Here is a 16,654-nt window from a genome sequence, read left to right on the forward strand (position 1 = left end):
AGACAGAGAGAGGGGAGACAGAGAGACGAGACAGAGAGAGAGAGAGAGAGAGAGAGAGAGAGAGAGAGAGAGAGAGAGAGAGAGAGAGAGAGAGAGAGAGAGAGAGAGAGAGAGAGAGAGAGAGAGAGAGAGAGACAGAGAGAGAGAGAGAGAGAGAGTGAGACAGAGAGAGAGGGAGATAGAGAGAGAGAAAGAGAGAGGGGGAGACAGAGAGAGGGGAGACAGAGAGAGGGGAGACAGAGAGAGGGGAGACAGAGAGAGAGACAGAGAGAGAGAGAGAGAGACAGAGAGAGAGAGAGAGACAGAGAGAGAGAGAGACGAGACAGAGAGAGAGGGAGATAGAGAGAGAGAAAGAGAGAGGGGGAGACAGAGAGAGGGGAGACAGAGAGACGAGACAGAGAGAGAGAGAGAGAGAGAGAGAGAGAGAGAGAGAGACAGAGAGAGAGAGAGACAGAGAGAGAGAGAGAGAGAGAGAAGAGAGAGAAGAGAGAGAAAAGAGAGAGAGAAGAGAGAGAGAGAGAGACTGTACACAATGGTCATGTGACTACAAAAGCCTAATCGATGAACAGCAATAGATGTTTCAAGCATCTGTTATTAAAGCTTGTTTTTGGTCAAAAAAAAGAAGTAAAAAGACTAATGATAGAGCAGGATGATTTCCACCTGAATTAACCCAAAACCAGGTGGTCACCATGCTGATTAGAGCACTAGTTCAAGTTTGCCGATTCAGGATTATGGTTCCTGCAACTGGACAAAATCAACCAACATCAACATCAACATCAACAACAACAGAAGACAAGACTATTAGACGTCCTCGTCGTGCAGTCTTATAGACCAGATAGTGACGACAATGTCAGGTGGCAGACAATTATTATTGCAATGCATTCACAAGGAAAGAAAACAGATCAAAATGAAACAAAGCAACAACAAAAAAAGTTGATACTGAACAAAAGAGTTTGCAACATCGTCTTTAACCACAATTTCTTTGGATTTAGACGATCACCTAATATTATTTCTTCTTTTTTTCCTCCTTTTATGCAATTCGTAATTTTTCACCATTTATTTAACAATATTCGGAGTGTCTAAAGTTGTGCAAGTAGTTGTCCATAATTTCTCGATGATAAAATATTAGGTTGTCCTTGCATGAGAAAAGCACGATTAAACGTGAACTATCTTTTTCCTTCTTTTTGTATACATGATGAAGGCTCATGGAGGGCCAAAGCAGAACAGAAGGGACCAACATGGAAAAAAAGAGTCCCCCCCCCCCCCCCCGCCTTTACCATTCCATCTCTGATCATGTATCCCTGCCACCTTGTGGCAGTGAGCGTGAGGACCGCATAATGAAAACAATTGTGTACAGCGAAAATGCAACCGAGCAACATGCGCAATGTTTAGTTATGACCAATTCCTGGGAGCCCTCTCAATGTGCAGGGCCATATACACCATAATGTACACAGAAACACCCTCCCTTCAACACCCTGCACTCCCTCCCTCCTCATATCCTGCCCCCCTCCCCCCCTCACATTTTTTCCTCTGTTTCCTATTTTCCCACTCTTATTCCAATATAAGAAAGGTCTTCGTACCATGTAAGTAGTACATGTGGCATTCCAGTACATTCTCGTACCAATATACGAGAACTCTTATCTTATATACACTAAACATCTGTACCATGTAAGCGACCATTTGTGAAAAAATAACGGTCACCCTAGAATAGCTACAACAGGTGAAAACAAACAAATTGTTGCAGACTTCTTTTTTTTTTTTGAACATCCTCAAAAGTCTGTTAATTGAAGAGCTTCAATCAAATTGAACATTTCTGCAGCCAGTGTCCACCACAATTTGAAGCAAAATGAAAATAAGACCTTTCAAACCACACTTGATACAAGCTTCAAATGAGGATGATCTCATTTAAAGAGGTCTAAGGGGATCTTTAAATGAGGCTTCTTAATCGTGCGACAGCTCTGTAATTCATAAATCGGATTGTGTGGATTGATGAGGCAACTTTCAAAACAAATAGGCGAATAAACAGGCATAATTGTGTGCATTGGTCTGACGTCAATCCATATATTGCAATTCAGCACAAACTAAATGCTCTGGGAGTTACCGTTTATGAAGGAATCTATCCAGGTGGTGTAATCAGGCCGTACTTTTTGAAGGCATAGTAACGGCAGACACTTATCCAAAAACATGTTACAGGACACTGTATTGCCACAACTGCAGCAACTACCATTCTTTGGTGGCTTTATTTGGCAGCAGGGGTGGGGCACCACCACCACCACCATCACTCTTTCAGTTACAAGTCAGGGAATTTCTGAATGAAACATTTACAGAATGGATTGGTCGTTGTGGGACGACTGACCGGTCAGCCAGATCAACTGATCTGTCACAGTATGATTTTTCTGTGTGGGGAATCATTAAAGACAACGTTTATGCGACACTCCCAACAACTAGAAGACTTGTGAAAAAAGTCATTCAGCTTGAATTTAATGTTTTTCACAACAAACCTGAACTTTGCAGAGCTATAACTGTGATAATATTATCAATAGGTGTCAAAAATGTATGGAGAATGAAGGTGGTCACTTCTGTAAAGTCGTGAAGTTAAGATTAAAAGTTTAGTTATACAATTTTAATTTGCAATTTGCACAATATAAAAATAAAAAGATTCTTAACACTTATAAATGGGAATTCAGTGCAAATATTCAGTGAGCAAATGTCGCAATGGGTGCAGCTGGTAACCTCGACAACCTCGTTCCATTCTATCAGCTAAGATTTCCAATCCATGCTTGTTGGTTTCAGCTGGGAAACGGGTTTAGGCATGTTTTGCACCTACAGCCTGATGGAAGATCACCAAAGTTCTTTCCATACCAACCGACCACCTCCAACCACCTATCCTTCTCCACATGGTTTCTTCAGCCCCGACCTTCCCCCTCTCTCTATATTCACCATAGCTTTGCTTTCAGCAATTTCTCACAGCATTTCATTCTGGTTTCCCATTCGATGATCCATATATCAGTAGTTTCAGTTTCACGTTTCAACATCAGTTTCACTTTCTTTGAGATATCAGTTTAGATTCATCATCGCAACTTGTGATGTGACACGAATAGTGCACAGAAAAGGTCGTCAAAACCGATTTTGGGGGGAAATTTTTTCGAATTATCTAAGATTCTAAGGGGTCTAAAAAAATGTTTAGGGTCATAAAGGGGTCTAAAGTGTTTAAAGAATCAAGGATGTTATAAGGGCCAAATTGGGTCTAAAGGTGTCTAAGGACGAAAGAGAAAAAGGGGTCAAAAGTGTCCAAATGGTCTTAAAATGGCCAAAGTGTCTTAAAAAGTCAATAGGTCTGAAAAGTGTAAAAAAGTGTATATGTCTCAAAAGGTTTGAAATGGGTATGAAAGGGTCGAAAGGGTGTAAAGGTCTAAGGGGTGTAAAATGTCTAAGGGGTTTAAAGGGGTCTAAGGGTTGAAAGGGGTCTAAGGGGTGTAAAGGGTCTAATAAGTGTAAGGGGTCTAAAGAGGTGTACATGGTCAAAGGGGTGTAAATGGTCAAAGGGGTGTAAAGGGTCTAAAGGGGTCTATATGGTGTAAAGGGTCGAAGGAGCGTTAGGTGTCTAAAGGGGTGGAAATGGCCGAAGGAGTGGATCTAAGGGGTGTAAATGGTCAAAGGGGTCTAAGGAGTGTTAGGGGTCTAAATGGTCAAAGGGGTCTAAGGTGTGTAAAGAGTCTAAAGGGGTGTAAAGGTTCTAAGGGGTGTAAAGGGTCTAAGGGGTGTAAAGGGTCTAAGGGGTGTAAAGGGTCTACAGGGGTCTAAGGGGTTTAAAGCATCTAAGGGGTGTAAAGGGTCTAAGAGGTCTAAGGGGTGTAAAGGGTTAAAAGGGGTATAAGAGGTTTAAAGCATCTAAGCGGTGTAAAGGGTCTAAGGGGTGTAATGGGGGCTAAGGGGTATAAATGGTCAAAGAGGACTAAGAGGTGTAAAGGGTCTAAAGCAGTCTAAGTGGTGTAAAGGGTCGAAGGAGTGTTAGGGGTCTAAATGGGTGTAAATGGTCGAAAGGGTGGGTCTAAGGGGTGTAAAGGGTATAAAGAGGTCGAAGGGGTTTAAAGGGTCTAAAGAGGTCTAAGGGGTGTAAATGGTCAAGGTGGTCTAAGGGGGTGTACAGGGTTTGGAGAGGTCTTAGGGGTGTAAGGGTCTAAGTAAGGAGTGTAATGGGTCTAAATAAGGGGTGCAAATTGTCTAAGGGGTGTAAAGAGTCGAACAGAGTCTAAGGGGTTTAAAGGGTCGAAAGTGTGCAAAGGAGTGAAGGTGTAGTAAATAAATTACTTCGGGTTCGTAAATGAATTAACTCAGGAGTGCAACACGACAATAACGGGCCAAATGACCTCCTCATCACGGTATAAGTCCGCTTTTTCAGGTATATCGTGGTTAAGAATCTGACGGTAGAAAGTTTCGTTGTGATTAACCTTGGGAACTCAAAGCAGTAAGGTCACAAACAAAGCAAAACAACAACTCACCTTGTTGTGAGGATGAGGTAATCATTGGAGGTCCACCCATTGGCAAGTGGCGGTTTGTAGTTGGCGTCACGTGGGTCCTTTTTTGTACAAACTATTTTTTCACCCTTGAGGTTGATGTTGCTAGATGAGCAATAAAATTACCTTTAAAACGATGGAATAGGGTGTGTTTGTATTATTTTCGGTATTTGAATATTTAGCGCATTTGAGGGGTCACATGACTCCTTCTTGGCCGAACATACCGATCATGGTAACTTCTTAATTAAGAGTTGTTTCTCACATATGATAACATATTTGATGATTGGAGCTCACCATCAAACTAATAATATCGATATCCATGTTGAAATCCGATAAAAATTGGGCTTTTTATCAAGATTTGTATATGTGGATCGACCCTCAGACATAATGGCGACAGGTGGCGGCTCGGATGGTTTTAAGTTATGAAATGTGTGAAAATAACTGTTTTAAAACCCCTATTTATGTGCAGGGTGGTGAAATAAGTTATCCTATAAAGTTTCGTGCTGATTAACCTTGGGAGCTCAGAGGAGTAGGTTCACAAACAAACAAACAAACGGACATTTCGCATGTATATATATATATACAGACTTGGCATTTAATATGGAATATTTTTTTTGTGGGGGTGAACTTACTTTTCAAGATGACTTAGAACCAAAAGTTCATTGGAATTATGTTGAAATTATTCTAGATTTTGTTAATGTGACCTTTAAAAGAAACAAAAACCACATTTGACATTTCGAAGCAAATAAATCGATCCTTGAAAGTGATGTAAACTGATATCGAACTCAATTCATGCTTCATTCAGTACTGTGTTAAACTTCTGTACGTTTTCCAGAAGTATCTCTTTATTTTGCACATTAGCCAAAAAAAAATTCAACAAAAACAAAAGCTAGGTTATGACTGGGATTACGGACAGTAAAATTACAGTTCAGTACTTCGTGTAACCCCCACGAGCATTCAGGAGAGCACGTACACATCGAGACATGCTGTTCACGAGATTTGCCAAGGTTTGGACAGGAATCGCTTGCCATGCAGTGACAATAGTCTGCTGCAATTCATGCACAGAGGTAGGCTGCTGGTCCAAGTTGTCGATTTGACACGTTAATTCTGCCCACAAGTTCTCTATCGGATTCATATCTGGGGACATGGCAGGCCACTCCATATGCTCTACACCACGGTCAGCAAGAAAGTGTTGGATCATGCGAGCACGATGAGGCCGTGCATTGTCATCTTGGAAGACAAAGTTTCCTCGAAAGGCTGCATGAGCAAATGGAAGCAATGTTTCTTCCAGAATGACCCTGTACTTGAACTGGTTGAGGTTTCCATTCCGAACAACCAGGTCAGTTTTGCCCCCTGCATGAAAAGCAGCCCAAACGGTCACCCCACCACCTCCAGCTTGGACTCTTGGCACTATACAATCTTCGTTGTGGGCTTCATGCTCTTGTCTGTGCACTCGGACGATAGACCAGAAATCTAGACTCGTCACTGAAGGTCACGTGATTCCAGTGTCCTGGCTGCCATTGACGGTGCTCTCTGGCCCACTGCAATCGGCGTTGGCTGTGTTGTCTGGTCAGGCGTGGCTTTCTCAGGGGACGCCTGGCACGATAGCCTGCTTGAACCAGTCGTTGGTTGACTAGCCTTCTGGATACAGGCACATTTGTCAGTTGCTGCCACTCAGCCCTAAGCCGATTAGCTGACTTGGTACGGCCATTGCAGACTAACCGGTGCAGCTGGCGATCATCTCTCCTTGTGGTTATGCGTGGACGTCCTGGCCTCGGTATTGGAGTAGGGACACCCCTCTGAGCATTTCGTTTCAGGATCTTTGACACTTGACCTTGAGTGATGCCCTACTGCCGAGCAATAGCACGCTGTTTCATGCCAGAATTTCGTAAAGCCACCACTCCAAGACAAACAGCATTGTCAAGTTGACGGACCATCTGCAGTGGAAGCCGCAATAACTTTTGTAGAAGTGCAGCAGTTGTTTTCCACTAATACAGAACGCAACAACCCTTATATACCCGATTGTGAAGCCAATCGTCAAATGTACCTGTCCTTACATTTTGTCACGCCACCTGTGATATAATCCTGTTATTGACTTCTTGCTGCGAAAGACAATCAGTGACATGGTTCTTTCAACAAAGACATCACCGAAGGATAAAAGAAACTCACCAGATTGATATACTGAGTGAATAAAGTAAACCCAAGTCAAGGAAAAAAAAATTCCATATTAAATGCCAAGTCTGTATATATATATATATAATTATATATATATATATATATATATATATATATACAGTATATATATATATATATATATATATATATATATATATATATATATATATATATATATATATATATATATATATACATATATATATATATACATATATATATATATACATATATATATATATACATATATATATATATATATATATATATATATATATATATATATATATATATATATATATATATATATATATACACAATTGCTGTCCCTGTGAGCAACATGTGTTGTCTGCCACGGATTCATTGTCTGTGCCTTGCTGATTACCAGTTAAGGTGGGTGAGGTTGCGGTCAGGAAGAATAAATTAAATAAAAGGGGCACCACTGAACATAAATGTGATGCGACATATATTATGCCAACGCATCACCTCCAAAGTAGGATGGCGTCCGTGTGGCACTCAGGTGTTTGAAGATCAAGATTTATAGTCACAAATAAATGAAGCAGAGCTGCCAATCAGGATTTTGCCCATTATTGATGACATATTGCCAAATCGTTTTTCATTTCCTTCGCGACAAATATTTATGCCATGAATCCCTCAGAATTATACAACATGTGTTTAGGCAAAAAAAGAAGTAATTTCATTCATAGTTCTGTACCTAGTTTACCTTTTTGAAAAGGTATGGAAATGTTTAAAGGACAAAATATTGTTTCAAACAACGTTTTGTTTGTTTCAACAACTAGTTGAGCCAATATCATATTTTAAGCTTATAAAAACCAAAACGTTCATATTTTCTTGAGTAATACCTCTCTATATATTCAGATTTTTTAACAGATGTTTTACAGTTTACCTCATGGTCTAAAATGTAATCATAAAGTTGGATTATTTCTTCATTAGGGCTGATTGTGATTACCAGTAGCTCTGTTATAAGCATTTTCCTTTAATATCTGTTGTCAGGTAGCCTGGTGTTGGCTTAGCGGTTAGGGTGCCGGCTTGGGATCCTGGGTTCGGACCCTGGTCGATCGCTGAATTAACGCCAGGGGGATTGACCCAGCCTGTCATCCCTCCGAGGTCAGCAAATTGAGTACCATTTCACTGGTAATTCCCTGTGTGTCGCAAAAGGCGACTAACAGGGTTGGCGGCAGGAAGGGCATCCGGCCATAAAACATTGCTTCAAAAAGGGGACCACGGTACCCGAAAAAGGCCAACCCCTGCTCTGCAGGGAAAAATGGCCTCTAAAGGTGGTCTCATCTGTTGTCAGGTGTGGCACAGCATGGATATCTATGTGATCTGCAATGAAGCATTGGACAATGAACAACCAACTGTTCTATTTCGTGAAAAGGGTAGTAGTGGCATAAACAGATCAACTACCGTACATAATGACAACATTCAGGCAACTGCAGGTCAATGTTGCCATCAAAACAGCTGATGTTAGTACTGCAACAAAATGTTATTGATCGTGACTTAAAGAACATTTCTGAGACTCCACTGATCCTGAGTCGCTCTCTTTGTTCTGAAGAACCTGAGTTTTATTTTACTGAACACCGTCTCTTTTGTAGTTATCATGATAAGCTTTCAGGAAAGAAGAGAGGCCATGATGTCTTTCCAGTTGGTACGTCAGACTTCCAGACAACAGTAAAACAGACAACTATCGGGGACGAGTCTTTGTGGTGTGTGTACCCTCCAATACAAGTCTGGGGCCAAATCTTCTACATTCTTCCCTGCTGCCCGGATTCGTCAGAGCAGCGCAGTCACGTTCAGAGTGCTGATCGGTACCATGGACCAGCTCTTTCCCTCTTGTCTGTCTCTTTTCTTTCTCTCTCTAATTCTGTCGTGGCCCTGATTTTGTGAACGTGGGGTACACCATCCTGGATGTGGGGGATATCTGCATCACTCCTGCGAGATCGATTGGCTGTCTCCGTGCGGCGGGCTTGTTTGAGAGAAGTGTCAGGGCCTATGCAACAACAATAACAGGAGTAAAACAGATGAGAATTGAGAGTGCAGTAGGAGATCTTATCAAGAATGACATGAATGTATGGATACCTCAAAAATACAGTACATACACTACTCCAGATGATATATCATCTGTAGAGAGAAACAGTTCCTTTATGCCTGAGTCTGGTCTCTGCGTCTACTTCTTCGAAAGATATTTACGGAGAAGAATGTTGATGTCAAGATAGAATCTGTGGGCCAGGTAATCATTCACGCTGCTCGACCTAGAGTTCTCTTAGCACCTCTCCAAATCGGTTGGGCAATTCAAATGCCTTATCACTTTGCATCCAAGTTCCTGATCGATTACATGCATAGCCGTGGATTTTCTTCATCATATTCAGAAGTGAAGAGGTTTTAAATGTGTGCAGCAAGATCACAAGGCACTGACATACCAAGCATTGTACAGAGTCATTTTGTTTAGTATATGGCAGATAATGCTGATCACAACATCGACACATAATTATAGATGGATTCCACACATTCCATGAAATGGGAATTGGAGCAGCTGGCACTTCTGGAACCCAGCGACAAACACCAGTACCAAGGTGTTATGCAACTACTGAAGATGTAGCCATGGTAGGGAAAATGAATATATGGTACTCCAAGGCACAGTGAAGTGGCATATTGCGTTTAACCTATGATGAACTAATGTATCTGAACTCTGATTATCCAACAAGCAAATTAGATGCATTGCATAAGGTTTTCTGGCCTATCCATTTACCCAGGCCTGGTTGGTCAGACATGATGCAAACAGTCACTCAATGATCTCATCCTGGACAATTATCTATCACATTTATGCCCATGATAGACATGAGTGACATTGACAAGAACTGGATTCACTCAACACTGAAGTTTGCTTGGAGTGAGGCCAGACATCACAAAGCACATCCAATCCTCACCATTGATCAGCTTTTATGGTGGAAGGCTCAGATAATCATTGCCAATGAACCCACTGGTAATGATCTTCAGTCTATTGTGCTACGTCTCGGAGAATTCCACATGGAGATGAGTTTTCTTGATTGCATAGGATACATGAGGTGAGGGTCAGGCCTACAATAATTCCTTCAAGTCGTGTATGCTCCAAACACTGTTCTTCAACGCGAAGTGGAAAAGCTTTGGCAAGAGCCGTGAGGGGGGTAGGGGTCATTTCCAGATTGATGATTCATTTAATTCCATCCTACTTCAGTCTATGCCTACCAATGAGAAGGGAGATGATCAGGACTGGGACATGTTGACAGAGCTGTGGAAAGTAATGTTGTGCAACAGTTAAATTCAGATCAGAGCTCCACAGATGCTCAATACCCCCAGATAAGGGATACCGCCTCTTGTGATTCATCATCTGATACTCCAGAGGACGTCCAAGGAGACAATCAAATTCCAGTATCACCTGTGGATGAAGACTTCATCAGAACAACTAACCTGTATGATCAACTGATGAGTGGTGAAGTCCCCGCAGATATGATATGTTTGGATTGGATGGTTCTCTCGGCAGAGTACAGCATACGCTTGTCATACTGTACGTCCTTGGATACAATACATGGAGGTAGAGGGGACATTTACTTCACTGGTTCATCACTCATGAGGGGACAGAGAACTGGTATCTTCACCAGCAGTTTCTCAAAGACATGCTGCCCTACTTCGCCAGTGCTGGATACAACATCAGCACATCATTCAGCTTGAAGCACACAAACCAGATGTTTTGCTCTGTTCAAATCAGGCCACCATGCTATTTGGCAGAGTGACCGTTACTGGGCTCGAATATCATTAGACTTGGTTATTGAGCACATATTGAAGAGAAATATGACAACACCAGGAGGACTTACCCGTGGCTGGGGAAGGAGTGAGTCTCGGTGCCCATTGTGGCTGCTGTCAATGTCCGCTTGTTCTGATGTAAAACAGTGCAATACAGGAAGTACACAGACTTTGTAACAAGTGATGAATATGAGGTCATGACAGAAACAAGACAGAAACAACATGCCAAAGACATGATGCAACTTCTTGAGTTCCTACAAGTCACTGTACAGTTCCTACAGGTCACTGTACAGTTCCTACAGGTCAATGCTAAACATTGCCTCTGGTGTTACAGCTGATGAATCTGTAAATGCCGGCATGCAAAGGAAGTTGGGGAAAAGAATATTAAGTAAATGAGTGGTTTATTTATTTATTTATTTTTATGTTGAAGGCTCCAGGCATGAACTATATAGCCCTCATCAAGGCCAGGCCTTAAATAAAAGAGAAGAAAAGTGTATGATGAAAAGTGTCTGGTGTTTGTTTGCGAGAAAGAGAGATTATAGCTTGCTCGGTAGCTCGAGATTGAGTGAGACAGAAAGTAAGACCAGCAATCCTGACAGAGAGTGTAAGATGATCTAGGCATGGTGACGCCGCACACTTCAACAACAAAGAGCAAACCAAACTAAATGTCTGAGGTTTAAATAAGACAGGTTCCTCCAAGATCCTCTCTAACGATGTTCTAATCATTTGCACCTGACCTGGTGCACCTGATTCTAATTTTAGGTATTTGAAGTCGTGATAAATGTAGGGGTGTACTTACTTTTTCCACATGCGAAATTTGCATTTATGTTTATTTAAATTATACAATGGACTACAAAATGTAAATGTTTCATGATATTTGTTATATTATATCAACTTTATCTTTCAATATTGTTGAAATGAAGATCAAATAGCTGTATGTTGAAATATGTTGACAAAGTCAAAACTTTACATGGGGTGTACTTACTTTTTCACGTGACTGTATATATTTATATATATATATGTATATATGTAATTTTTCCATATTAATTGTAAATACATAGGTATAGTAAAAAAAATAAAAAAAATGGTGGTGTTCCTTGGTCTGTTTTGAGTGTCTCTTTCAGATGACATTTGAACTACCTTTTTATCACATCTACAGTATTGCTTCATTATTTTATTCAACAGGTTTGGTCAAAGTCTTGTTAACATGTAAAGTTTTGTGCGCGTTTTCCCCAAGGACGTTTATGTAGTGTGGGTGAGAAACAAATTTCACAATGGAGGAACGAAGAAGTGCGGTGAAGTTTCTTTCATCTTTTAAAATGTCCATTTAAATACCGTGGGCCACTTGCAATCAAAATATGTGTATGACGTCTTACATGAGGGCCTGTGGGTTTGAACTATCAGCATACCGAGTTGTTGTGACGTGAGTAATGTGCCATTATAAAGATCTCCTTTGATTTCTCGTGAGATCAGATATTAATTTGATGAGAAATGTATAAGATCTTTTGAGAAATTGTTGGAAGGATGGTCGACATGCAATTATAAAATGAGATCCATAAGCACAAGGAGCTGAGGAGCTCTTTAACCATCATGCCGATCAGTTCGGACACCAAATTGATGTACATGTTTATAATTATGCATAAAGCATGTTCCTTGCATTGATTTTTAGACAACGATAGCAAACTCCTTTTGCTCAGTATGACATCTGCCACATGACAGAGAACAAAGGAAAGAAAGAAAAGTGAGTACATGAAAAGAAATTAGACAAACAAAGAACATTAGATTGCATTAAACACTCAAATGTAAAACCTCCAGACAATGATTCAGAACTGAAAAAATTGGTGTTGTGGTGTTCGGACTGTTTCAGTTATCTCCTTATCCAGTTAACTGTTTTACATCTCCACCATCATTCATACCTGTCAATTATAAATGGCATTCTCAGTTTGACAGGTATGAATTACAGTCTGGATGAGGCTTAATGATTACCAAATGGAAAACTTGAAAAAAAGAAGGAATAACACTATTTCTCTAACATATATGTACACCAAGTCAGTAAATCATATCTACACAAAAGCACAAAAATGCTGCCATGCGGCTATGGTCATGACAATAGGGTGCAAATGCTCAAATCAATAATCAGTCTGCTATAAGTGCCTTTTAAAGCTTGTTTTTGGTCAAAATAAATACTCTAAAGACATCCAAAATAATTAAAAGCTAAACCCAAAACATTGCACACCAGAGTGGAAACCAATCAGGAGATACTGAAATGCCAGATGATGATCAGGCTGTCAAGAGCACTATCTCTGGGCAGATATTCCTGTGTGTAAGCTTTGGATGTTTACCCAATGGCCATTTTGGATTCATCAACAAGACACCAAGGTTGACATAAAGATTTTACGCAAATCTGAATGCCTTCCTATGAGGTCAAGGAAGTACTGCTAGATTAATGGTCAGTTCATACAGAATGATTGGGAGAAAAAAAATATCAAGAAAAACAGAAATATAAAGAAGAATGGAATGGAAGCAACATCAATCATGGAATACAAGTAAGTAAAGTTAGCATTGGAAAGTAATTTGACTTCGCAAAAAATACAACACTAGACATATCATCGTGGAGTACTAAAGCACTCATTTAGAGGACACCTCAAACAAAATGAGCCATTGCTCTGGATTTACTCCAACTTCCTCTTCTTCCTTCAACTATATCGAGCATGGTTGATTTTTCCAGACTTTTGTTTTCTGCATGTGCCCAAAATATGACAGTTTCTGTTTTAGCATCATGGCTTCCAATGTACATGGTGGTCTAATTTCTTCAAGAGCTGATTTGTTTGTTCTTCTTGCAGTCCATGGAATTTTAACACCGCATTTCAAAACTGTCACAATCTTTTTCTTTGCTTACTTCTTCACTGTTCATGACTCATCCATACATTGCAACTGGAAATACCAGAAAACTATCCAGCCTCATCTTGGTTTGTATTGTCACATCTTTGTCTTTCCGCATCTTTGTAAATCCTGACATTGCGGGACTTTGCTAACGGGACTATACGCCGACGTATAAAATCTGCTAAAACAGTAGAATGCTAGGCCTCTTAACCAGGAATGTTATTGGGAACTGAAAAAAGTGGAAAAAATATCTGATGTGAACAAAAAAGAAAAATGCACTTTTAAACTATGTTAAAAAAAAAAAAATTCAAATTGACCATTCATTTAAAATCGTAACAAAACAGCTCTGTTGATATCATCATAGCACCAGCTAAACAAAACCCACCAATGTGGAGTCAAAATGTAGAAATCTGCCAATTAGTGTTGTTCTCCTTGTTTTCAATCACCTTTACCTTCAACCACCACCTCTCCCCAATCCGCGATCTCCTCTAAGATCACACAACTATCAATTTCCACCTCTCATTCTCACTCAATATTTCTTCCACTGGCAAAGAACCTGGCATTTACAGACAGGTTCCCCCTCCCCACCTCTATGATGTCTGTGACATGTTTTATCATGACTTGTAATACCAACCCTCACTGGGAGAGGAACTATAGAATACAGATTTACATAGAGAGAATCGGGGTCCTCCACCGACCCTGAACCCCCGGGACTATTACTTTTTCTTTTTAAACCGCCTAAAACATTCCCGGGCAACCCCCAAGTACAACCACTAGTCTGGCGGTCCAGGAGTGCATAGAAGTCAAACAAACAAACAAACACACAAACACACACTTCTCATTATACAGTATATAATATGATTTTACCTCTCCTCTCCACTCCCCAGATTTCCTCAAATGCATCCCTGTATTTCTCATGCAGGAATAAGAAAATGATGGCCCATAAGGCCAAATCCATCAGAGATAAAAAGAAAAGAATGTATACTATTGGCTGAATGAAAGGACAAATGCAGAGTATAAACTTTCAAAGAAAAGAACAGTACATGTTGGACAGGAAAGGTTTAAACAAGTATCATAAGTTTTGATTCGAATAATCTCATCAATTTAGCTTAATTCAGCTCAAAATTAAACACTACATGTCCAGATAGCACTCTATGAGGCCAGGCATCAACATGGTAAGACAATTACAAATACATCCGATTATGATATTAACAAAGGGATTGAAGAATAAGGGAATAATATACATATAAAAAATATAACAAATTATATGGAAAACTACGGAAGGGGTAAAATGAAATAAATAAATAAAACAAGCGCAAACAGCGCAAGTTGTGTTTGAGACTTTGAGTGCATTATTCACGAAAGTGTAAGAAGAGTGGAGAGATGGGGGACAGAGAGACGGTGAAATAGTGAGATGGGGAGACTGATGGGGAGTTGGGGGCAGAGTGACATGAGACAGAGGGATGTGAACCAAGGGACGCGAGACCAAGGGATGCGAGACCAAGGGACGGGAGACCAAGGGGCGCGAGACCAAGCGACGCGAGACAAAGGGACGCGAGACAAAGGGACGCGAGACAAAGGGGTGCTAGACCAAGGGACGTGAGACCAAGGGACGCGAGACCAAGGGACGCGAGACCAAGGGACGCGAGACCAAGGGACGCAAGACCGAAGGATGCGAGACCGAGGGATGTGAGAGAGAGAGAGAGATAGAGAGAGAGAGAGAGAGAGAGAGAGAGAGAGAGAGAGAGTTTTTCCATGGCTCTTCAAATTTTCTTGCAAGATTAATTTAGAAAATATCCATTTTTATTATATAAAACAGCAGAAGCGTTGCCGTTGGCACGCAAAGCACCTGTAACATCGCATATCTAGTCCGTAAAAGGACAAAGTGAGAGCAAGGCTGAGGGATGCAGGAATATTTGCAGATCCATTACATGGGGTCACATGATCAAAGTGATGTCCTGGATTTGGGACGTATGAACATTTTGACAAGATAGGTGAGGAAATGTGCCAGTGGCCAGATGGGAAGGTGGATGATCTCTGATCGCTCATCGTAGATAAGCTGATAATGTCAAAGTTGAGAATTTGTAATTGTGATGAAAACTCAAAGCATTTGCACACTGAAGGCTGGATAGAGGGAGAGTGCAATACACACGATGAGTTATGTACTTAACTAAGAAATGAAAAGCAACAAACTTGACATTAAAGGAAATAGTTGCTGTTGAGCACTAGGGCAAACGGATGTGACTAGGGAGTTCTGGCCTGGTGCCCGAAGAGTCGGGGCCTAGTTCACCGAGAAGCGCGAAGAACTGCTCCATCTCTCTTTGTAGTACCTCGTTTCGCCGCTCAGCATCATTCCGCGCACGTTCGGCATTGCGCAACTTGATGGTGGCCATGCGATGGCGTGCTCTCTCTTGTTCAAGATCCTGTGAGAGCCGCTCTACACGAGAAATCAGATCACCGTTTGCCTGCTCCAGCCTGTAGGAAAAGAATATGTGAGAGACAAAGCAGAGGTTTACTGACATTAGATGTTACATCATCGTTATCATTACACCGGCCTAATTTCGTCCAGTGGAGGATGAGACCCTCCCTTGACTCAAGTTGAGAGGGCTTTGGCATACTTGCCACACTTGTCCAGTATGGGTTGCCAAAAAAGTACAGGAAGGAATTTGCATTTTGTTCAGAGTGCTGAGAAAGTATGGTGGGTTAATTAAACTTTGATAAAACGTCAAGAAAATCATTGTTTAAAGTTGTAGCAAAAACAAATTGACTAGGGAGTGCAACAATGGCAACAACAACCAAATGGCCTCCTTGTTTCCCTGTTTAAAGTCATACAAGAGCCTGTGACCACTCCTTACACTCAGTATAGTCCCGCGGAGACTGTGGACCCTTTATATATTACTTTCCATTCTGCATTTGGAATACAAATATTTAATGGGATGTCCAGTGCCTTCAGAAAGTATTCACACCCCTTCACTTTTTTCACATTTTGTTGTTACAGCCTGAATTTAAAATTTATTAAATTGAGATTTTTTTGTCACTGATATACACATAATACTCCATAATGTTAAAGTGGATTTTTAAAAATAATTTTTACAAATTCATTAAAAATGAAATAAATAAATATCTAATTTACATAAGTATTCCACCCCCTGAGTTAATACTTCGTAGAGTGCCTTTGGCAGCGATTACAGCTTCAAGTCTTCTTTGGTATGTCTGTATCAGCTTTGCACATCTGAATTTGGTGAGTTTCTCCCATTCTTCCTTAGAGATTTGCTCAA

At 40.7% G+C, this 16,654-nt stretch overlaps 1 protein-coding gene across 1 annotated transcript in view; it reads right to left on the reverse strand.

Moving 5' to 3' along the window:
• Window positions 1–14,395: 14,395 nt before the first annotated feature.
• LOC137425917 (rho GTPase-activating protein 24-like) overlaps window positions 14,396–16,654 on the reverse strand; it is a 94,263-nt gene continuing 92,004 nt past the window's right edge. Inside the window, exon 10 of the mRNA XM_078775264.1 lies at window positions 14,396–15,851. Within this exon, the coding sequence (XP_078631390.1) occupies window positions 15,602–15,851 (250 nt within the window). The 3' untranslated portion in view covers window positions 14,396–15,601. The remainder of the gene's footprint in view (window positions 15,852–16,654) is intronic.

The sequence above is a fragment of the Myxine glutinosa genome, chromosome 4 (genome assembly GCF_964187855.1).
Source record: "Myxine glutinosa chromosome 4, kmMyxGlut1.1, whole genome shotgun sequence".
In the NCBI taxonomy this organism is placed as follows: Eukaryota; Metazoa; Chordata; class Myxini; order Myxiniformes; family Myxinidae; genus Myxine; species Myxine glutinosa.